General features: G+C 46.1%; 1 protein-coding gene across 3 annotated transcripts in view; it reads left to right on the plus strand.

Annotated features, from left to right (window-relative positions):
• HSPH1 (heat shock protein family H (Hsp110) member 1) overlaps positions 1-23,772 on the plus strand; it is a 571,713-nt gene that overhangs the window by 262,727 nt on the left and 285,214 nt on the right. For all 3 annotated transcript variants that reach the window (XR_011194596.1, XM_069202180.1, XM_069202181.1), the window contains exons 10-11: positions 22,041-22,174; positions 23,260-23,468. Coding sequence is in view for 2 of the 3 variants with exons in the window: in XM_069202180.1 (XP_069058281.1) it covers positions 22,041-22,174; positions 23,260-23,468 (343 nt within the window). In the remaining variant the exon portion in view is untranslated. The remainder of the gene's footprint in view (positions 1-22,040; positions 22,175-23,259; positions 23,469-23,772) is intronic.

Below are 23,772 nucleotides of genomic sequence, written 5' to 3' on the forward strand. Positions count from 1 at the left end.
ATACCCAACCAAAACCAGACAGCCAGCAGGACTGTCCTTGGGGTGGAGTGGTGGACCCCTCCATATAGTCGGATCAATTACAATTAGTGGTGACCTGCCAAGTCTCAGGTATCTTATAGTAGAAAGGCATGACGCCTTCTGTAGTGACCCTTGTAAGGTCTGCATAGGTGAAACGGACATCTCAAGTCATTTTGGACTCCCATCAGCAGGTGTCAAGTGTGTCATATTAACCAAGGACCGGGGACTGACTCAGGCCGTTATCATCTGCCGTTTGGCCTGGGATCTGAGGCCCAGAAGGGTCAGTGGGTTTCTTCTCTGTTTGTGAGCCAGAATCTCGGATTTCCTCATTGTTGTCCAAATTGTTTGTGTCTTTCGGTCTCCCTCTCCGGGATCTGGTGCGCCTCCGGCTCCTCCGGGGGCCTCCCGGGGTGAGGGGTCCGACCCGAGGAGCCCCCTCCGTGTGCTCCAGGGGCCCCCTCCGGGCACCGATGCCCTCCTCCGTCAGCCAGTCCCAAGCCTCTTCAGGTGTTTCAAAAAAATGTGCTCGCCCGGCCAAGAGGACCTTGAGCCGCGCGGGGAAGAGGAGCATGTATGAAAGTTGCATCGCTCTAAGTTTCTGCTTAACGTGTTCATACGACCGGCGGCGGATCTGAACCTCACGGGTATAGTCTGGGAAAATTAAGATTTTATGGTTCTCCCATTGAAGATCTTCCGACCTCCTAGCCTCTTTAAGGATATTGTCTCTATCCTTAAAGTTAAAGAAGCGCGCAATCATTGGTCGTTTTGGGCCGCCCGGTGGGGGGCGCGGGGCCAATGCCCTGTGGGCTCTTTCAATCGCAAACCAGGGCGAAAGGGACTGGTCCGGCATCCATGCTTTAATCCACCTTTCTAGGAACTCAGATGCCCCACCATCCTCCACGCCCTCCGGAAATCCGATGAAACGCAGGTTGTTGCGTCTTGATCGGTTCTCTGCATCTTCCGCACGACGGTGCAGCTCGCCAGTTCGAGTCTGCAGCTGGGCCACTTTACTTCTAAGGTCAGCTAGGTCGTTTTCAGTCTGGGAGACTCTAGTTTCAACCTCGGTGATCCGGCTCACTGCGTTTCTGAGGTCTTGCCGAACCAGACCCACGTCTTCTCGTACTTCCCCGATCTTAGTCTCCACAGCAGACTGTGATGCTTGAATGGCTTGAAGGATGGCACTCACTCCGTCCGGTGCGGGGCCTCCGCTAGCTGTATCTCCCTCTCCTTGCTGGCCAGCCGGTGTCGTGAACTGGTCAATCTTTTGCTGGGAAGATGGAGGTTGCTTGTTCGCCTTGTCTCTCCCCATCATGGCATCAGAGACAGGAGTCGGGTAGTTTTCCAATCAAGTCTAGATCCCTTGCAGGTTTGCTGTTACTGCGATTATGAGTGCGTGGGGAGAGGCAGTCAGGCCCAAGCTGTGATCTTCTTCACCTTTGAGATTTGATGAGTCCAGTTTCATCTTGGCCCAGTTGCCAATTGCCATTAGGTATTAAGTGCAAGGGGGGGGGGGGTAGGGCATCTTTCTTCCCTGACTCCTTTCCCCTCCCGCACCCCGTTTTCACTTCGAGTCGGTACCTTCAGTAAAGCCTCGACCGGCCCCGGTGTTAATTACGCTGCTCCAGTGACGCCATGAGGTCACTCAGGGCCATTGCCCTTCCGTTAGTTCGGATCGCAGTGCTGATTTTTCGGCCGTATCGGTAACTTTAGCACAGCCTCATCCTGCCTCGATGTCTCCGTCGCGCTCCGTGGACCCCCGGCATGCCTCCGCCGTCACTCAGGGCACCAGGGAGTCCCTCTCTGCAACCGCCCCTCCACCGCTCCAGCTCCGGCCAGCGGGGTCCCGGGTACAGCGCAGCCGCTTAGCTCCCTCCGCCGCTGTCCCCAAGTTTGCGCACGGCCGCAGCCTCATCCACACGGCGCTCTCTTCCTCCAGACGCAGTGGCGCCGCCCCCACACGCCGCGGGAGCCGCGCTAGGGTCGTAGCCTCAACCCTATCCAGGGTCCCCTTCTTACCCCGTCGCACCTCTGTTCCAGCGCGGCCGCGTCCGGGGGGATCGCCGGTCCGGCCCCAGCTCAGCCGCGGAAGTCAGTCCCGGCCGCCATTTTGTTTTCGGGGACGGGACGGTCGCGGCTCGACAACGGGGGCTGCTTTCGCCAGGAGTTCCTCGCCGGAGCCTCTCAGGGGCCCAGGGGTCACAAGGACTGTCAAAACGACGTCTCCGGCTCGGTCAGGCCACTCTAACTACGGGCGGATGACGGAGGGGTCCAGAGCACTCTCAGAGTGCGACCGCCATCTTGACGCCCGAAGCCACGCCCCCCCACCTGGGCCATTCTAGCAATGCTTCAGTGGTGTGTCAGTGCCTGGAGGCCGTTCCTGGGACTCCCTTTGGTTTGGGCGACATTTACAACCAGGCAGGCAAATTTATTGAGTGCACAGTTAAGTTGTTCTTCTGCCCCAAGGGCGAGCAATCAAGCAGTCTCTGCCCCTCTAGGTGCCTTATGTGCAATGAAGTATGGGCCCACATGCACAGGCAAATGGTAGAGCCAAAAAAGTCCCCAGCCACAAAGCGCTGTAGTCAGAGAGGCTCCACTGCCCATCCCGCTGCCAGTGCCACCAACCTCCTCTTGGCATCCGCTAGTTCACCAGCTACTTACTGTATGAGCATCCAGGGGTTCTCTACTAGCAGTTCTGCCCTCAGCTACTGCCCTTTGCACCAGGTCAGCTTTCCCCATCTGGCGCCTCTGTCTCCAGGCATGCGGGGCCGCCCTGTACATGTTTTTGTGGTGGGGGTTGAGGGGGTGGCGGCGAAAGGTAGGGGGCAAGCCTCTGTTTCCACGTGGCTAGAGTACCGCACTGTTCCAAGCATTGTTTAAGAGTTAGGCAACTCTGCCTTGCCAAAACAAAAGATATTTGTCAATACAAGCAGTTGGATATAAATTACGGCCCTTTATTCACAGGGTTGACCACGTTTAAGCAATCTCTGTCCAGATGGATGCTTTTTTGTATTCTGTTCTTTCGGAGAGCAAATGAAACCTTAACTGGTAAACCAACAACCCACTCTACCAGAGGTAAATCTGCTCCAACTGCTTTAATAAGAAACAATCCCATTCCTGAAATCTGCAAGGCAGCTACATGGAGGTCTGATCTCACTTTTACAAGGCCCTATTGTATCAATACAGACTCTAGGACAGATGCCCAAGTAGGTCAAGTTTCCTTAAGGTTTCTCTTTGCCTAATTGCTTCTGTACGTCGTCTTTCTCCTCTTCCATTGCCCTTTTAATGCAGTGATTAAGATTACCAATGGAGAGCCCCTGAGTGAGAAGGAAAGGCTTCCCTACTTGTTATCCTAGTTCTCCTTCATGGATTTGAATAGAAATCATAAGCAACCCTCCCTTGCCCCTGTAGAAAGGGACAAAGATAGTTAATAGGGTATTTAAAGAAGTATCCTCTTTCTCTTTCATTAAAAGAAAATGGAACTAACTGAAGATGCTTGATGTCTGTGAGCCCTTAAAGATGCAGTGTCAGTTTTCATTCTGGCATAATTGCCTCCTATATCTCTATTTTGCCCTGAGTCCTTCAACCCCATTTCTTTTGAAAAAGGTTTCTGAATTTTATATTTTTTTTTATATATATATATATATGTATATATATATGTATATATATATATATGTATGTTCGATGGCATGTGTAGCTGCAGATACACATGCTGTGCACATCCCGCCATCTAGTGTTGGGCTCGGAGTGTTACAAGTTGTTTTTCTTCGACGAAGTCTTTTTCGAGTCACGAGATCGAGGGACTCCTCCCCTTTCGGCTCCATTGCGCATGGGCGTCAACTCCATCTTAGATTGTTTTCTTTCCGCCTCCGGGTTCGGACGTGTAAAATCTCAGAAAATTCGACGGTATTGTTTGCGTTCGGTATCGGGTTAGTTACAACAGATCGACACCGAATCTTGAAGAGCTCCGGTGGCCCTTCGGGGTTTTCGATTCCCCGGCGGGGCCTGGTCGGGCCCGGCCACGTGCGTCTTCAAGGCTAATGGAACGGACCCCATTCCGCTTCTGCCCCGAATGTCACAACAAGTATCCTTATACAGATCAGCATCTGGTCTGTAATTTGTGTCTGTCTCCAGACCACAAAGAGGATACCTGTGAGGCCTGTAGAGCGTTTCGGTCCAGAAAGACGTTAAGAGACCGAAGAGCAAGAAGACTACAAATGGCGTCGGCGCCGACAGGACAAAAACACTTGGAAGAGGAAGAAGAAACCTTCTCCATCGAAGATTCGGACTCGGATGCGGTTGATCCCGAACAGACGCGGAAAACTGTGAGTAAGACGTCGATACACAAAACTCACGGAAAAAACACTAAAGCCCAGGGGACTCCACCGCCAGCAGGCCATGGCTTAACCCGGAAAGTAGGTGACCGACCATCGGCACCGAAAAAGGGCATGCATGTGTTGAAGTCATCCGACTCCGGTCGAGATACCGGCACAGAACAGACTCGACACCGGGTCAGAGCAATCTCGGCACCGAGAGGGCGGCACCGAAACGAGTCGGCACCGAGAGATCAGTACGCCGAAGGTAAAAAAGTGTCATCGGAACCGAAAAAGACAGCCGAAAAAGTTTCCATACCGAAACATCCGGCCTCTGAACCGAAATCAAGTTCCTACACAGAAGAACAGGGCCTGTCCTCACAAATGCAAGGACACAGTTTCGGACAGGAACTGGAGACAATAGATCCAGATTACACTCAAAGAAGGCTCCACATACAAAAAGACACAGGGAAGATCAGTACTCTTCCCCCAATTCGAATGAAAAGAAAACTTGCCTTCCAAGAGAAAGACAAGCAGCCACAGGCAAAGGTGGCAAGACAAGTAACCCTGCCACCATCTCCACAACGCTCACCACAACCATTAACGGTAGCAACTCCACCAATGATGCAGTCCCCAACTCATACTGGAATGAGTCAGGATGATCCCGATGCATGGGATCTTTAAGATGCGCCAGTATCAGATAACAGACCCGACTGTTATCCAGCGAGACCGTCACCACCTGAGGACAGTACAGCCTACACACAGGTGGTGTCAAGGGCAGCGGCGTTTCATAATGTCACCCTGCATGCAGAACCCATCGAGGATGACTTTTTATTTAACACACTATCGTCCACACATAGCCAGTACCAAAGTCTCCCTATGCTACCGGGAATGCTGAAACACTCCAAACAAGTGTTTCAGGAGCCTGTGAAGGGCAGGGCCATTACTCCAAGGGTGGAGAAGAAGTACAAACCGCCACCAACAGACCCTGTGTACATCACGCAGCAATTAACACCAGACTCAGTAGTAGTAGGGGCAGCTCGCAAGAGAGCGAACTCGCACACCTCAGGAGACGCACCACCTCCAGACAAGGAGAGTCTCAAGTTCGACGCTGCGGGGAAAAGGGTTGCGGCACAAGCAGCCAACCAATGGCGCATTGCCAACTCACAGGCCTTGCTGGCTAGATATGATAGGGCTCATTGGGATGAAATGCAACATTTCATAGAACACCTGCCCAAAGAGTTTCAAAAGAGAGCACAACAAGTGGTAGAGGAAGGACAGAGTATCTCGAACAATCAGATACGGTCAGCAATGGACGCAGCGGACACAGCTGCTAGGACTGTGAATACAGCAGTGACCATAAGGAGACACGCATGGCTGCGTACATCAGGATTCAAGCCGGAGATACAACAAGCCGTACTGAATATGCCATTTAACGGACAGCAGTTGTTTGGGCCGAAGGTGGACACTGCTATCGAAAAACTCAAAAAAGACAGATACGGCTAAAGCCATGGGAACACTCTACTCCGCACAGAGCAGAGGCACTTTTCGGAAGTCCGTTTCGAGGGGGCTTTCGGGGACAGAGCACAGAACCCTCAACCTCACAAACAAGGCCCACTTATCAGAGTCAATATCAGCGGGGAACTTTTCGGGGACAATATAGAGGGGGACAATTCCCAAAGAGTAGAGGGAAGTTCCAGAGTCCCCAAACTCCACAAAATAAACAGTGACTTCAACGTCACAAATCCCCAACACATAACACCAGTGGGGGGGAGACTAACCAAGTTCTACAAACACTGGAAAGAAATAACAACAGACACGTGGGTCCTAGCCATTATCCAGCATGGTTATTGCATAGAATTTCTACAATTCCCTCCAAATGTCCCACCAAAAACACACAACATGTCCAAACAACATATGGAACTCTTACAACTGGCGGTCCAAGCGTTGTTGCAAAAAGATGCAATAGAGATAGTACCAATTCATCAAAGAGGAACAGGAGTTTACTCCCTGTACTTTCTCATACTCAAAAAAGACAAAACTCTAAGACCTATATTAGATCTCAGAACATTAAACATCTACATCAAATCAGATCACTTTCACATGGTGACACTGCAAGACGTGATCCCACTGCTCAAACAACAAGACTACATGACAACACTAGACCTAAAGGATGCATATTTCCATATACCTATACATCCTTCCCACAGAAAGTACTTAAGGTTTGTATTCCAAGGAGTACATTACCAGTTCAAAGTGTTGCCATTCGGTATAACAGCGCCAAGAGTTTTTACAAAATGCCTGGCAGTGGTGGCTGCTCATATCAGAAGGCAGCAAATACACGTGTTCCCATACCTAGACGATTGGCTAATCAAAACCAATACGCAACAACGGTGTTCACAACACACAAATTATGTCATAGAAACCCTTCACAAACTAGGTTTCTCACTCAACTACAACAAGTCACACCTACAACCGTGTCAAATACAACAATACTTAGGAGCAACAATCAACACAACAAAAGGGATTGCCACTCCAAGTCCACAAAGGGTACAGGCATTTCAAAACGTAATACAAGCCATGCACCCAGAACAAAAGGTACAGGTAAAATTAGTGATGAAACTACTAGGCATGATGTCCTCATGCATAGCCATTGTCCCAAACGCAAGATTGCACATGCGGCCCTTACAACAGCGCCTAGCATCACAATGGTCACAGGCACAGGGTCAACTTCAAGATCTAGTGTTGATAGACCGCCAAACATACACCTCGCTTCAATGGTGGAACACTATAAATTTAAACAAAGGGCGGCCTTTTCAAGACCCAGTGCCTCAATACGTAATTACAACAGATGCCTCCATGATAGGGTGGGGAGCACACCTCAACCAACACAGCATCCAAGGACAATGGGACACTCAGCAGAGACAGTTTCACATAAATCACTTAGAACTGCTAGCAGTATTTCTAGCGCTGAAAGCATTTCAACCTATAATAACCCACAAACACATTCTTGTCAAAACAGACAATATGACAACAATGTATTATCTGAACAAACAGGGAGAAACACACTCAACACAGTTGTGTCTCCTGGCACAGAAAATATGGCATTGGGCGATTCACAACCACATTCACCTAATAGCGCAGTTCATACCTGGAATTCAAAACCAGTTAGCAGACAATCTCTCCTGGGATCACTACAGATCCACGAATGGGAAATCCATCCCCAAATACTAAAAACTTACTTCCAAAGGTGGGGAACACCGCAAATAGACCTATTTGCAACAAAAGAAAACGCAAAATGCCTAAACTTCGCATCCAGGTACCCACAGGCTCACTCTCAGGGCAATGCGTTATGGATGAGTTGGTCAGGGATAGTTGCTTACGCTTCCCCCCCCCCACTCCTTCCCTATTTAGTAAACAAATTGAGTCAAAACAAACTCAAACTCATACTAATAGCACCAACTTGGGCAAGACAACCTTGGTACACAACACTACTAGACCTCTCAGTAGTGCCCCATATCAAGCTACCAAACAGACCAGATCTGTTAACTCAACACAAACAACAGATCAGACACCCAAATCCAGCATCGCTGAATCTAGCAATTTGGCTCCTGAAGTCTTAGAATTCGGACACCTAGACCTTACACAGGAATGTATGGAGGTCATAAAACAAGCTAGGAAACCAACCACAAGACATTGCTATGCAAATAAGTGGAAAAGATTTGTTTATTACTGCCATAATAATCAAATTCAACCATTAAACGCATCTGCTAAAGACCTCGTCGGCTACCTACTGCATTTACAAAAGTCAAAATTAGCTTTTTCATCCATTAAAATACATCTCACCGCAATTTCAGCTTACCTGCAAATTACGCACTCAACTTCATTATTCAGGGTCCCAGTCATAAAAGCATTTATGGAGGGTCTGAAAAGAATTATCCCACCAAGAACACCACCAGTTCCTTCGTGGAATCTCAACATTAACACGACTTATGGGTCCACCTTTTGAACCCATGCACTCATGTGACATACAGTACTTAACATGGAAAGTAGCTTTTCTCATAGCTATCACATCTCTCAGAAGAGTAAGTGAAATACAAGCATTTACTATACCCTTTATTCAGATACATAAGCATAAAGTAGTTCTACGAACAAATCCTAAATTCTTACCTAAAGTCATATCACGTTCCACTTAAATCAAACAGTGGAACTCCCAGTATTCTTTCCAGAACCAGATTCAGTAGCTGAGAGAGCATTACATACATTAGACATTAGAAGAGCACTAATGTACTACATAGATAGAACGAAACAAATTCTCAAAACAAAACAATTGTTTGTTGCATTCCAAAAACCTCATACAGGGAATCCAATATCCAAACGAGGCATTGCCAGATGGATAGTTAAATGTATTCAAACCTGTTATATAAAAGCAAAAAGAGAACTGCCTATTACACCAAAGGCACACTCAACTAGAAAGAAAGGTGCTACCATGGCCTTTCTCGGAAACATACCAATGACTGAAATATGTAAGGCGGCCACATGGTCTACGCCTCATACATTTACCAAACATTAATGCGTGGATGTGTTAACAACACAGTAAGCCACAGTAGGGCAAGCAGTATTACGGACTTTATTTCAAACAACTTCAACTCCTACGGGCTGAACCACCGCTTTTTGGGGAGATAACTGCTTACTAGTCTATGCACAGCATGTGTATCTGCAGCTACACATGCCATCGAACGGAAAATGTCACTTACCAGTGTACATCTGTTCGTGGCATGAGATGCTGCAGATTCACATGTGCCCTCCCACCTCCCCGGGATCCTGTAGCCTTTTTAAGTTGTGAAAAAATTAGACATTTGTAAATTTGTAAATATATTACTTTTAAACACATTGGGGGTGATTCTAAGTCTGGCGGGCGGCGGAGGCCGCCCGCCAGACTTCCCCCCTCCAGAATACCGCACCGCGGTCGGAAGACCGCTGCAGCTATTCTGTGTTTTACACTGGGCTGGCGGGCGACCGCCAAAAGGCCGCCCGCCAGCCCAGTGTAAAACTACCTTCCCACGAGGACGCCGGCTCAGAATTGAGCCGGCGGAGTGGGAAGGTGCGACGGGTGCAGTTGCACCCGTCGCGAATTTCAGTGTCTGCAAAGCAGACACTGAAATTCTTTTTGGGGCCCTCTTACGGGGGCCCCTGCAGTGCCCATGCCATTGGCCCGCGACACCCCATACCGCCATCCTGTTCCTGGCGGTGTCAGAATCCTCCAAGCTGCGCCGCCATGGAGGATTCATTTGGGCAGCGGAAAACCGGCGGGAGACCGCCGGTTTTCCACTTCTGACGGCGGCCGAACCGCCGCGGTCAGAATGCCCAGCGGGGCACCGCCAGCCTGTTGGCGGTGCCCCCGTCATTTTACCCCTGGTGATCTTGGACCGCCAGGGTTAGAATGACCCCCATTATGTACATACATATTTACTCCATTGCATGGGCACTATTACTATATACACAACTCCTACCTCACCCTCTGCGGGGAAAACAATCTAAGATGGAGTCGACGCCCATGCGCAATGGAGCCGAAAGGGGAGGAGTCCCTCGATCTCGTGACTCGAAAAAGACTTCTTCGAAGAAAAACAACTTGTAACACTCCGAGCCCAACACTAGGTGGCGGGATGTGCACAGCATGTGACTCTGCAGCGTCTCATGCCACGAACAGATGTACACCGGGTAAGTGACATTTTCCATATATATAATATATATATATATATATATATATATTTAAATAAATGGTTCCTTTTTTATGATAACTTTTCTATTATTAATTTGGCCTCTTTTTTAGAAAGAAAATTAAAGGAACTGGCCAGTATAACCTTTTTTTTTTTTTTTAAAGGCTGCCAAACAACTTAAGGTTATATGTGAAAGCCTGGCTTTCCTGAAGTGTAGTGAAGTACTGGGTTTTTCAGAACCCAGTGGTGCCAGGGAACACACCCTAAGACTTCGAGTCCTTCCTGTTTCAGACTACAGAAACACAGAGGGGGTCATTACGACCCTGGCGGTCCAGGCCGGGGACCGCGGATGCACCGCCAACAGGCTGGCGGTGCATCCAGGCCAATTCTGACCGCGGCGGTAAAGCCGCGGTCAGAAAAGGGAAACCGGCGGTTTCCCGCCGGTTTTCCCCTGGCCTGAGGAATCCTCCATGGCGGCGCTGCAGGCAGGCATTCCGACCCCCTTACCGCCAGCCTGGTTCTGGCGGTTTTGACCGCCAGCACCTGGTTGGCGGTAACGGGTGTCGTGGGGCCCCTGGGGGCCCCTGCAGTGCCCATGCCAATGGCATGGGCACTGCAGGGGCCCCCTAACAGGGCCCCACCAAGATTTTCAGTGTCTGCATAGCATTCCGACCCCCTTACCGCCAGCCTGGTTCTGGCGGTTTTGACCGCCAGCACCTGGTTGGCGGTAACGGGTGTCGTGGGGCCCCTGGGGGCCCCTGCAGTGCCCATGCCAATGGCATGGGCACTGCAGGGGCCCCCTAACAGGGCCCCACCAAGATTTTCAGTGTCTGCATAGCAGACACTGAAAATCGCGACGGGTGCAACTGCACCCGTCGCACCCTTTCCACTCCACCGGCTCCATTCGGAGCCGGCATCCTCGTGGAAGGGGGTTTCCCGCTGGGCGGGCGGGCGGCCTTCTGGCGGTCGCCCGCCCAGTGGGAAACTCAGAATTACCGCGGCGGTCTTTTGACCGCGCAGCGGTATTCTGACGGCGGTACTTTGGCGGGCGGCTTCCGCCGCCCGCCAAAGTCAGAATGACCCCCAGAGTCTTCTTGGTGAAGTCAAAGATCTTGTTTATTGGCTGCAGCCAGTAACAGGTATCCTAGAAGTACAACACGGTGTATATTCTCAGGAGACTGCTCTCCTTGCAAAGCTAACCTTCTCTTTTATACAAAATATTATGCTTTAGGCAAACATCCCTTATTTTACAGTTGACCATTCACATATTTTCACTACAAAGAAAAGGCAGGGTTATGATGACAAGCCCATATTTCAGTTTGTCCAGCCCTCAATCAATTACCCGGCAAGGCTCAGTACTTTCATCAGATATCGACGGACCCCCAATATAAACAGGCACCTCCTCCTTGTAAAGCAAGTCATAAAGAAAGAAACAGGGACAGGTGTGTGTAAGATTAGGCATGGTTTGTGTGTGATGAAAGGTTTTATGATGTGTTGTGCCTTGATACTAATCTCATTCGGCCACTGGGAAAGAAACTGGCCGAACAGGTTTGGCTTCAGGCAGTGGAGTCAGCTTGCCCAGGTCACAGAGGAGTCAGCAAAGATGTATGTGTCCTTCAGACTCATTTTCAGCATTAGTCATTGGCCTATGTGAGGGCAATCACAAAATGGCTGTCGTTTAAATGGAACACGAGGGTTCAGGACGGAAACACTGATATTCGGGTGATTTTGTCACCCGAATATGAATACAATGCTTGTGCATACTATTCTAATCATTCTCGGTCTGCTGATACCAAAATTGTGATACGACGATGTTTATAACACGGGTCCAGAATTTTCAGTACCACAGACCCTCCTTTTGCCCTTACATAGGCAATAACCTATACTCACGCTAATCTGAGTCCAGGTCTATATTCATAAAGTCGTTGAGATATTGCTGTAGCATCATCCTATTACTTAGCTCGTCTTTTGATACAGGTTTCCTTACACACGATGTAGCACAGAGGCCACATATTTCAGGAGCACACTGTACACACAGACAGGACAGGAAAAGAATGGCTAAGATCATCCCAATGACTACCAGAGTCTTCCATCCCCAGGCGGATATCAGCTCCCAGAACCACCGCATCAATGACCAATCTCCTTTATCCACGTGAATAGATTCGGAGATCTTATGCATTTTGGAAATGGCCTGGTAGACTGTCGGAGCGTTATCTGGGATGAAAACACAGCAACTTGATTGGATCACTTTACATACCCCACCTCGGTCTGCAAGTATGATGTCTAATGCGACCCTGTTCTGAAGAGTCATAAGGCGATCCGACTGGAGCTCAGCAGTCAAATTACCAAGGGCACCGGCGGTTTCAACTACTGTGGATTCAACCACCCTTGTCAATTGCCTTATGTTCCTGCTGTTAACCATAGGACCCCAAAACGGCAGAAAACCCTTTACGAAATCTCCAAATTCTTGTCCTGTAGTGTCTTCTTTACTTATGACACCTCTAACTATCCTTGTCTTATGGTAATCTGCCGCGGCCGTGTAGGTGGGAGGTAACAGGAACGAAACAAAACATGTGCCTGAGAAGTCAGGGGGCAACCATGTATAGGCTCTATTATGGCAGATGAAATAGGTACCCTTAGCTGCTAAGAACGAAGGAGAAGTCTGAGACGCAAAAACATATGTTTCAGTGCAGATACTTTTCCCTAACTGAGCTCTGGGATTCTTGCCATTACCTTGCAGACATAGGTGACCCTGATGGGGTACAATCCAAATCGGGGAGGATCTCTTTGCTCGCTGGTTCCCACTCAGAGTAACTCCATATCCTGTTATGTTCCATCCAATATATGCTAGTGTCTCATCTCTCGGGATAGTCTCATAGGAAATATCTTCCCTAATCATATCTACTATACCCTTAGCTAGAGCACTATTCTTAGGATTATCTTTCACAGAACGTAGGGGGTTGGCTTCATACGCGTATATGAACACCGTTCTATATGCCCACACAGAACCATTATAGCTGAAAGGCAGGACCAGATAAGGGATACCTTTATCAGTAGTATGAGGCATAAGACAACACACCCAACAGTTAGTTGTGTTCACTACTAATTGGTGTTGGTGTAGAAGCTGAATGAATGAATTGTTGACAAATTCTAATCTTCTGGCAGACTCGTGTCCAGGCAGGGGGTGAAAAGAATGCGAGGAAACAGTAGAAGGAGGTATGGGCTGTGTAATGGGTTCAAATGTCACTTGAAAAGAGAATAAAACATATCCTATTAAAAACGTCATTACACTAAGCAACATGAAAATACATATTATCAAAAATCGTTTCTTTGTCATTATTATACACATTCTGGCTTTAAAGTCCATCTGTCTGGCAGGTCTCTCATTCTTGAAAAACTCCATCCTCTCTAATTGCTGTTCGCGGTGGTAGGGTGTTCTATGCTAGGGAATGCTTCTGTCAGTCCAAGGCAACTCCCTTAGACCGACCAGAACTGTCGACCTAACGTCTTCAGCTGCACTCCAAAGACTTGGGCAACCACGACCCTACAGCTGAACCCGGATGGCGGTTCGAAAAGAAAAAAAACAAAAATGAGAAAGTTTCTCAGATGAGAGAGCCGCACTTTAAAAAAAAATAGCAAAGGAACGGGAAAAAATAATTTGTCCTTAGTTCTTGGTCTCAAATTATAACGGCTTTTTCCAGGTACTGTCTGGTTCTGGAACAAGAGTTCAGGCTCTGTAGTGTTCAATTGAATTGACGGTGGCACAGCTTCTTGCAAATTATTGTCACTTTCTCGTTCAGAAATTGTTCCTTTTACACGTGCATCGCTAAATGGCAAAAACCGAGGCACAGTCTCAGTCTCAGTCTCAGCGATCCCCTCCTGGACCCACCGGTCGTACGGTAGAGGAAAAGGGACCCTATTGCGGTGTACGCCTTGGATCCAGTTCTTTTTCCCTTCCACTCGAACAGCTGATCTTGTTGAGAGAAGGACGAGGTGGGGGCCGGTCCAACGGGGCTGGTCATTCTTTGTCCGCTGGAAGTTCTTGACCAGCACCCATGATCCAGGATCGATAAGATGTCCTGGAGCTTCAGAGACCTGAGGCAGAGTATCGTGAACCTGTTGGTGTAGAACACGCAATTTAGCCGTCAATTCATACAAATAATCAAGCAGTACAGGGTGTTCGATCTCACTGAATTTTGTTGGTCTTGGCACTCCCCATATGTTGGCCGGGCGGCCAAACACAATTTCATAGGGACTAAGTCCCACTCGCGAATGCACAGTCATTCTTGTTGATAGGAATGCTAGAGGCAGAGCTTCAGGCCATTTAAGACCAGAGCTCGCTTGTATCTTTGCCAACTTCAGTTTTAGCATGCCATTATAGCACTCTACTAGTCCAGCTGATTGGGGGTGATTTGCAGTGTGGAATTTTTGCTGGATACCTAGCCCCTCACATACTTTTTTCATCACTCGACCCACAAATTCACTCCCATTATCACTCCAGACCATTCTCGGCATTCCAAACCTAGGGAAGAATTCTTTGGCAAGGGCTTTAGCTGTGGATAAGGCAGTGTTGTCTTTTAAGGGATATGCTTCTACCCATCTTGAAAAAGCACAAACAACAACGAGTACGTATTTCAGATTGTTGCACCTTTCCATGTGGATAAAATCTAGCTTGAAAACCTCGAACGGATACGTTGGAGGCGCAAAATGACCAGTTGGAGTTGGGGTTCCCCTACCAGGATTGTATTTCAGACACACCATGCAATTCTTGACCACATTCTCTGCACATTTAGGAATTCCAGCATTTTGCCATACTGGAGCCAACAACTTACAAATCCCTTTCACACTGATATGGGCCATTCCATGAGCCATTGTCACCACTGCAAGCACATACGCATCGGGTAACAACCATCGCTGATGTTCTGACAAGTCAACCCAACAACCATTTTCATCCAATTTACCCATACTTTCTTTCCACACACTCAACTCTTTCTCTGAAGCTTCAGCTTGAAGAGACTTCACACCCTCTATCGTATCTTCACATATTCCAACGTCACCAACCCACCTTGCGGGGCCTGCAACATACATTCGATTCATCACATCTTTTGCTGTTTCTTTTGCGATTTCGTCCGCAAATGCATTGCCACGACCGACATCATCAGTAACCTTCTTGTGTGCACTGCATTTCACAATCGCAACTTGTAATGGCAAGGTCAGTGACTCAAGAAGCTCATTCACCAACTGACCATGCTGAATTTTAGCTCCATGCGAAGTCAGGAACCCACGTTCTTTCCACAATCGTCCAAAACTATGGGCCACACCAAACGCATACTGGCTGAGGGTATATATGGTTACTTTCATTCCTTTCGATAACACACACGCTCTCGTAAGTGCAATCAGCTCTGCTGCTTGAGCTGAATTATTTGGTATACGTGCAGCTTCAACAATCGTATGCAAAGTTGTGACAGCATATGCTGCAGTCGTATCACCATTCGGAAGCTTGAAGCATGAACCATCCACCCATAAGGTACCATCACATTTTACAAGAGGAGTATCTTTAAGATCTACTCTCCCTTTCGTCGTTTCTTCTGTCCTAAGAAAACAATCATGCTGTTCAGTATCATCTGTCTCTACTGAAATCGGCAATAACGTGGCTGGATTCAACGTATTGCACCTCTTTATGTGCACATGACTCGCTAACAGTGTCAACTCGTAACCTGACAATCGAGCACTAGTTAAATGCTGTGTCTTGGTCCTGTTTAACAACGTGTCCACTGCATGTGGAACCATCACAATCAACATATTATTCATCACTAACCCAGCAGACTGTCGAATAGAAACAGCTGCTGATGCTGTGGCTCTCAAACAACTCGGCAATGCTTTAGCTACTGGATCCAAAGTCGACTAAAAATATGCGCATGGGCGCTGCTTGTCTCCAAAAGACTGTCAGCACTGATAATGCACAACCCTCTTTCTCATGGACATACAGTGTAAAGGGCTTACTGTAGTCGGGGGTACTCAACACAGGAGCCGAACACAATGCTTTACGCAATTCGGAAAAACTTTTCTGACAATCTTCAGACCACGGAACGGGGTTCGGTGTATCTTTATAGGTCAATGCTACCAAAGGTTTGGCCAGCAAAGAAAAATTTGGTATCCATTGTCTGCAGTATGATGTAATGCCCAAGAAAGCACGTACTTCTCTCTGTGTCCTTGGCACACTCAATTTTGCAATTGCCTGAATTCTTTCTGAGGTCAGTTTCCTTCCCTCCTTCGATAAGAGATGACCTAAGTAGGTCACTTCTTGTCGACAATATTGCAGTTTTGAAAGGGACACCTTGTGATGTAAATCAGACAAATGACGCAACAACGACAAGGTGGCTTCTTTACAAATCTCTTCAGTATCTGTAGCGACTAGCAAATCATCGACGTACTGAATAAGGGTAGCGCCGTCAGGTAAAACAATTGCATCAAGCTGTGTTTTTAAAGCCTGACTATATATTGATGGACTTTCACAGTAGCCTTGTGGAGCGCGTTTGAAGCGGAAACTTCGGCCTCCTAAACTAAAGCCAAAAATATCCCTGCTCTCCTCGGCAATCAGGATGCTGAAGAAAGCATTCTTTAAGTCGATCACGAGAACCAGGTGGCGGAAGCTGGAATCATAGTCAATAGGGCAGTGATATTAGGAACAACTGGAAACTGTGGCACAACTATTTTATTTACTTCTCTAAGATCAATCACGAGCCTGTAAACAGGTGGCTTAGAGGGGTCAGTACGTTTCAAAACGGGCAAAACAGGACTATTACAAACGTTGCCTCTTGTCTCTTCAATTACATCTTTTTCAATTAAATCCTAAATGATCGCTAGCAACGCCTTTTCACCTTCACTAGAGATCTTGTATTGTTGAATGCGTGGTAATTTAACATTGGCTTTCAATGTCACAACATAAGGTGGTATTTCCAACAGACCCACGTCATTAGGACCAGTAGCCCAAATGGTATCAGGAAGAAACGACAATTTGGTCGGAAGTTTATCCTTCGACAAATACATTGAAGAGACCAATTTCCTACCCAGTGTAAGTTGTACTCCCGAAGGAGAACAATATAATGTCGCATACAATCTTTTCAACAAATCCAATCCTAACAAGTTTTCACCACAACCTGTCGTCAGAATAAGGGGTGCTTCCAATTCACAAGGTCCAACAGAAAGGGACATAGGACTAGAAATCGGATACCTAACCGGGGCGCCAGAAAAACTTACTGAAACATTCATCTCGCCAGACAAAGGTGCGCCAGGGAGTTTTGAGTGCATAATAGAACTCTTTGTAGCACCAGTATCCAACAGAAAAGGCTCCGACACACCTGATGTAATCACCTTAACATAAGGTCCATTCTGATCCACTGGAACTAAAAAAAAACTCCCTCTCTTCGTCTATGGCTGTCCTAGCAATTATTACCTTCCAAGTTCTCATCTTCTGCATAGTAGTCGTCAGCATAGTACTGAGCCGTCCTACCAGACGCGTTATGTTGCTGGTCAAAACTATTCATTGAGTTTTGAGACGGAAAGGAACGCGTGTTCTGGGGAAAACTTCCACGTCCTCTACCTCTAGGAGCTTGTTGAACACCTCGACCTCTTGCGCCAGAAGCACCATTCGTACACTGTAACAAAATAGGACAACTATACTTGAAATGACCCTCTTCTTTACAATATGAACACTGATTGGGACCTACAGGAACACGTGGTTGAGAAAACTCGAACCTTTGCGAGTTTCTCTGGAACTGTTGAGGTTGCTGATAGTTACTCTGACCACCACGTGGCGGATACGCCTGTTGTAAAACAACCTTCGTCTTTAATTCTTTAGTTTTCTTGTCTGCTCTATCCTTCTCATCTTTATCCCTATTTTCGTAGTACTGTGCAGTAGCCAATATTTGTGCTGAAGAGGAAACGGCCCAAGAACTCTCTGAATCCTTCAATTTCTTACACAGCTCGGCGAGCAAATTGTGCACAAACTTGTCGACGAACAACCGTTGACCACCTTCTGTACTCATATCTTGACCACTGTGGTCGATAAACATTTCCTCAAACCTGGTGAAGAAATCAGACACTGTTTCATCTTTCTTCTGCTTACACGCAGACAATTTATCTCAATTCACACGCATCGCAGGCATTAAAGTCTTCATGTAAGTAATGATCCTAGCAGGCAGTTCTGCTACCAAAGGCTCAGGCTTGGCACCACCAACTTGTCTATCATTTGCAGCACTAATATTAGCCCATGAGTCACCTAACTCTTGTGCATGATCTGTATGGCGAATCAATCCCCACAAAGGCTGCGGAACAACATTCCCAAATAACATGTCTATGTCGGCTAAATTCATAATGCATGAGTCTGCAGTCTGTGATAATTCCTTATAATACCCTGCAGGGTTTTTACGGGGATCAGGCAAAGTCTGCTTAAGGGCTAAAATTTCAGCTCGCTTCCACGGAACATGTACCCAAACAGGCTGAAAATGAGCTGGGACAGCATCAATTTGATTAGCAACATCAGCCGCAACGGCGTCCTTCCATACCGGAGGGACTTCTCTCATTGGGTACTGTCGCACCTTTTTTTTAACAGAGGAGTCATGTTGGAACAATGACTGAGAAGGATCCTTATTCCTAAAGGACAACAACGTCGCAACTGCTTTCTCAACATCGGGACCCACAATCGTGCCTTTTTCAAACTCAAACCGTACACGGCACAAATCAGGCGGATTTGTTTCCAAATCATTATCCTCCAAGTCCTCACAAAGGAAAGCACACATTTTCTCAAAAACTTATCTTTGTTTCGGTGCTCCCCATTGACGGAAGACATCCATAACAGACTCTACATCGTATCTTAAAGAGTAAACAACCCATTTACGCGCCATACGGTCAAACATTTCTCTCTTGAGAATTAGGCAGTTGACTACGCGACTGTTTACGCTCCGAATCTGGGGTCACACCAGACGACCCAAAGAGAGGAAATATAAGGCTGGCAACAGTATCTGTCATTCTCTGTCGGACAGAAGGAGAAGTTGATGAAAGAACAGGAGGAAAAACAGAGGGAGGCAAGGCAGACGCAGAAGCAGTATCAGGAAGAACACCAGAAGAGGCAGTCGATGTAGTACATAAAGTCGCAGTATGTACAGATGAAGCAGGTAGCGAAGTCGGCGGCCCTTGAAGGGGCTGCGCCATAGTAGTAGGAGCCAACTGAAGAGGAGCTGGCGGCTGGGGAAGAACCTGAGGCACAATAACCGGAGGTTGCACAGCTAAAGGTTGCGAAGGTGCTGTAGCATTCTACGCATAAGGGGGTGGCGAACTCAACAAGTGTGACATTAAAGGATCTTTCTCAAGTTCTTTTGCTGCATCTTGCTGAAGAAGCGGAAAAACTGGATAACCTTTATCGGTCACCAATTTACGTTGCCTGTGCAACTGCTCATTCATCTGTTCTTCTTCATCATCTTTAAACTGCATGGCAGCTTGCATTATCGAGATACCCTCTTCCCTCTTATTTCTCTTTGCTAATTTAATTTCCTTCTGTTTGGCTTCCTTACGCCATAGGCGGAAAGAGTCAAACATCGCCGGCCGGGCTTTCTTCTTGAAAAGTTTAACCTCCAGATTATTCAGAATCTCTGTGTCAAAACTACCATATTGGGGCCATTTTAAAACACCATCTTTCCTGGTGTATCGGATCCATACTTCATTATATGTGAGGGGGCCTATGCCATGTTTCACATATAGTTCGTAGGTTGGAGTTCCAATCAGAGGAACCGGACACGAGTCCTCCAATCGGGAATCCCTATTATAACCAAGACAAAACAAATTTCCATGTCTGCTAAGACCAGGCATCTTCGCTCTCTAGTCTAGCTTCAGACTTCAAAGGATTATCGAATACGATAGCCTCGTGAATACACGAATCCCTCGGCTTTGGTACTTGCAAGTTCCAAATCAAAGATCCCAAGAGGATACCAAACTAAGAACCAAACTAAGGACTGGGAGACGCTCCACTTATACTTAACTGAGGTATCGATGACGTCACCAGAAGACTCGTTTATCGTTTCGCTCTACCAAATCATCAAGGGTCCAAAACAGGGCGATAGTCAGGGCAGCAGTCCTTCGTAGCCGTCGGGAAGCGGGGAACCTCGCAGCAAAGACTTTTGGACCACGTCGACATACAGGGGTCGATGAAGTGGCGGCCTCCCTCCAGAATTTTCACATGAAGCTCCTCACGAACCTCTGGCTTGGACTGGTACCGCTGAAATCGCCCCACGTTGGGCGCCAACTGAAGTACTGGGTTTTTCAGAACCCAGTGGTGCCAGGCAACACACCCTAAGACTTCGAGTCCTTCCTGTTTCAGACTACAGAAACACAGAGTCTTCTTGGTGAAGTCAAAGATCTTGTTTATTGGCTGCAGCCAGTAACAGGTATCCTAGAAGTACAACACGGTGTATATTCTCAGGAGACTGCTCTCCTTGCAAAGTTAACCTTCTCTTTTATACAAAATATTATGCTTTAGGCAAACATCCCTTATTTTACAGTTGACCATTCACATATTTTCACTACAAAGAAAAGGCAGGGTTATGATGACAAGCCCATATTTCAGTTTGTCCAGCCCTCAATCAATTACCCGGCAAGGCTCAGTACTTTCATCAGATATCGACGGACCCCCAATATAAACCGGCACCTCCTCCTTGTAAAGCAAGTCATAAAGAAAGAAACAGAGACAGGTGTGTGTAAGATTAGGCATGGTTTGTGTGTGATGAAAGGTTTTATGATGTGTTGTGCCTTGATACTAATATCATTCGGCCACTGGGAAAGAAACTGGCCGAACAGGTTTGGCTTCAGGCAGTGGAGTCAGCTTGCCCAGGTCACAGAGGAGTCAGCAAAGATGTATGTTTCCTTCAGACTCATTTTCAGCATTAGTCATTGGCCTATGTGAGGGCAATCACAAAATGGCTGTCGTTTAAATGGAACACGAGGGTTCAGGACGGAAACACTGATATTCGGGTGATTTTGTCACCCGAATATGAATACAATGCTTGTGCCTACTATTCTAATCATTCTTGGTCTGCTGATACCAAAATCGTTGTGATACGACAATGTTTATAACACGGGTCCAGAATTTTCAGTACCACAGTAGCGAAAATGAAACAGAAAGGAAGAAATATTTTATAAAAAGTTACTCCGTGATCCCAGAGCACTATTCATTGCTTATGATTTAAATTGGGTCCTTTTTTTTAAGGAGATCTAGGATTACCAGTGAGAAACCTTTTTTCCCTTTGCAGACAGAAACCTTGTTTTTACTGATTCAGATGGTTTGAGACTGCAGAAACCCATTGTTCATCTATCTGGTCCAAAGTTCCTTAACTATATTGTCAGTTCTCCTTCCTTGTTAACTTTGAGGCAGTGTACTTTACCCTACTTGTGAGGCTTTAAGCGTCTGGGTATTCTGTGTGACTTGGTCTCTTTGCTTCATTTCTCTGAGACCCTCATGGATGAACTAGATTGGCTGTTGTATTAAATGTGCTTTATTGCAGTTCTGTTACAAATACACAAGCAGTTCTCAGTTTAACCAAAGAGATCGCATGAAGCTTAAATTCATTAATAGTCTAGACTAGTTAAGAAACTTTTATTTATTTTGTCCACTGTAATTGTGTGCGACCTAGGAGTATTTGTGGGCGACATCGCAAACAGTAATGGGAACATACTTAAAGTTAAGTGAACATTTTATCCCAAATCTGGAAGGTTTAATACTTTGCTTTGTTTGATTAGGCAATGTGTCTTGTGAAAAGATTGTAACTACAAGACTATTTAATGTTTTGATTGTAGGCTCGGAAACATTTCATCTATTTGATGTTAGCTGTATGGTTTGATTTGATTTTTACCAGAACCTTTCAGTGGTGCTCTAGACATGTTCATGGTTCCATTATAATACTAAATACACTTGTAATAACATTTTTTTATCCACATGTAGGGTCTGTGAAGTTTTCAGTAAAAACCATGCAGCTCCATTTTCCAAAGTTCTGACTTTCTATAGAAAAGGTTCCTTTCAGCTGCAAGCTTTCTATTCAGATCCTTCTACACTACCCTATCCAGAGGCAAAGATAGGTAAGTGTGAAACGTTTATTTAACAGTGTCAAAATGACATTTATGTTGTAAAACAAAATATATTGTCTTCTTAACTACCCGGTCTTCATAATTTTACATATCAGTCTACATAGTGTTACCAATTAGCCTATTGTGAATAATCAATATTTTTTAAGTAACCCATGCTGATTGAACTATACTTTTAAGTGCAACTTCCACACATTGAGTTATTTTCTTGGTCGCATGGGTAACAAAAAAAAAGTTTATTCAGTTCTATTGTCTGAATGGTTTTATTGTGGTTTCCATTTCCTTTTTGTAATAATTGTTAGTGAAAAGTGTCTTTTACTGTACCGCTTCGGAAGATGCATGGGGTTTTTGTTTCTGACCACTCCTTGTTTTTCTCAGCCCCCACTTGATGAATCTCCCTGAAACTTTGCATGCACAAACTAGTAAAAATGTAGCACCTTTTTAGAACTTTAGAAAGTTTATTGGAGATTCGTCAAACGGGGCCTTAGCAACATAAAAAAATGCTTTTCCTATGGAAAAGATTACCTTATTATAACTATCCAAAGTAAAATTACACCTGGTGCACTGATTTTCGATTTAATGACTACGAAATTACTCCTGATATTTACTGCCTAGGATGTTTTTTCTGAAAAACCGGTCTGATAGCAGGCATTAAGAAAAGTGGTGCAAACACTATTGTGGAGAAGCACCACATGCAGGCTAGCCAGTGAGAGGGGGATAAGCAAAGCGCCGGGCACAGGGAAAAAAGCAGCTATGCCTCTGTGCATGTGTACTCTCCTGTAACAGTGAAAAGACATAGTTTAGTGAAAAAGCAAAACGTCATATATCAAAAAGGACAGTTAAAAATCAAGCAGAGTTAGCATATTTAAGGCTGGTGAATAGGTGAGCATGGGAAGAACCATTGTGGAGCGTGACTGGCTTTCTCCCTTTCCATTAGACCCAATATAAATTAAAAGGTCTAACTCTAATGTTTTATTTTATTATGAAAGACTGTGAAAAAGGCAGTCTCGTTTTTCAATATGAATGCACTCACTTTATTTGTATAAAAAGTCTCACTTTATGTTTTTGTGTTTCCCAAGGTCACTTTGTTGTTCAGAACATTGCAGCTACTAAAGATGGAGATAAAGCAAAAGTAAAAGTGAAGGTTTGTGTTAATACTCACATCATTTTCACTGTGTCTACTGCATCTGTGGTAGAACCAATGGAATTGGATGCATCTGAAAGCCCTTCTGTTGAAAGTGACATGGATCTTCAGTACATGACACATTCGGACAGTGTAGTTCACGCTGTAAGTGTCCCTAAAGTAAAAGATAAGTAATATTACACGTTTAAAAAATGTTAAATAATATAAAATTGTTGTTTAATGTCGCCTAACCCAGGAGTTATTTTCATTTTGAAGATGTAATTACAAAATGTAAAGAGGTTTCACTTCATTCTCTCTTCCTTTCCGCTTAATGTTTTTTGTCGTGTCATGACACTTACCTTTGCCTGGAAAGCCATTCTGATTGGACAGAAAATCCTGTGTCTAAGCTTATTCTTACTTGGCTAAGTAGTATTCCTAACCCACACTTTAGTTTTTGCAGCAGGAACTT

This window comes from Pleurodeles waltl, chromosome 8 (genome assembly GCF_031143425.1).
Source record: "Pleurodeles waltl isolate 20211129_DDA chromosome 8, aPleWal1.hap1.20221129, whole genome shotgun sequence".
Lineage (NCBI taxonomy): Eukaryota > Metazoa > Chordata > Amphibia > Caudata > Salamandridae > Pleurodeles > Pleurodeles waltl.